The sequence below is a fragment of the Sphaeroforma arctica genome (assembly GCF_001186125.1).
Source record: "Sphaeroforma arctica JP610 unplaced genomic scaffold supercont1.9798, whole genome shotgun sequence".
Classification (NCBI taxonomy): Eukaryota; class Ichthyosporea; order Ichthyophonida; genus Sphaeroforma; species Sphaeroforma arctica.
The window spans coordinates 1-1,025 of NW_014030760.1; the positions used below are offsets into that span (position 1 = coordinate 1).

The 1,025-nt window shown below is 44.9% G+C and overlaps 1 protein-coding gene across 1 annotated transcript; it reads right to left on the reverse strand.

The window, feature by feature from the left end:
* Nucleotides 1-255: 255 nt before the first annotated feature.
* On the reverse strand, nt 256-525 carry SARC_17117 (hypothetical protein; the record flags this gene model as incomplete). The annotated part of the gene is made up of 1 exon (XM_014288785.1): nt 256-525. A coding segment is annotated over one exon (270 nt), but the record flags the coding sequence as incomplete, so codon positions are not given.
* Nucleotides 526-1,025: the final 500 nt, after the last annotated feature.

Here is a 1,025-nt window from a genome sequence, read left to right on the forward strand (position 1 = left end):
GATACACATATACCATTGTAGGTATACATATAGCATTGTAGGTACACATATAGCATTGTAGGTATACATATAGATGTAATATATCCCTGCATTGTAGTAACATATCTCTGGATTGTAGGTATACATATAGCACTGTAGGTACATATATCGCTGTAGCATACCCCCGCATTGGCGTTTTTAGCCTTCACGAGATCCAGAGTCCACACATGTGTTTCAAAGATGTCCTGCAGGCGCTCGAACAAAAGTTCCAAGATCTTAACCAGATACTTCTGGCTCTGCGTTTGGCTGTCTTGTGATATGAGATCCTCCTTGGCCTCTGGTTTCCATGCCAACGCCTTCTTTGTCGACTTCTTCCGGTACGCGTCCAGGCTGGACCCAAGCTTGGGTTTGGTCTTGCGATTGACCTCTTGTACCACACTGACAGTGACACCTGTCAGTTCTCGCTGCAGCCGTTGCTTGATGGTCTCTGTACAGTCGTCCAATCGGCCTAGCACACGCAACGCCTCCACCAGTGTCCCGGTGTATCTGTACGTACATACGCAATGGACACCAGTCAGCTATGCACTACTGTAGGTCCGCATACATGGTTGTTCTGCATTGTGTATACAGAGTGAACCTGTGGGATATGGATAGACTTGCATGCAATATCGATTGCGGTCGATGTGGATGGCCGCACAGGCGTATATTTGTTCATGCTTGCAGACGTTAGTAACCATGGCAACCGGAGCGTAATTTGACATAAACGTGTTTCGTGGTAGGTATATGTATTTATATTCACGCTGCGGCACAGACAATGTTCTATCCAATGGGGTGTATATGCTCACTGGCAAGTATTGTGGTGCATATGTTTATGTATTGATATCTGGACAAGCATTTAGATAGTCAATGTTTTGCATATGCGAGTCTAAGAGAAAAATGCAGTATTGATCACGATCAAAAGTGCATTCCTGTTCGTAGATTTTACAATGTCGTGTGGACAACATCACGGGCTTTGGGCGTATACATACATATACACACACACACAC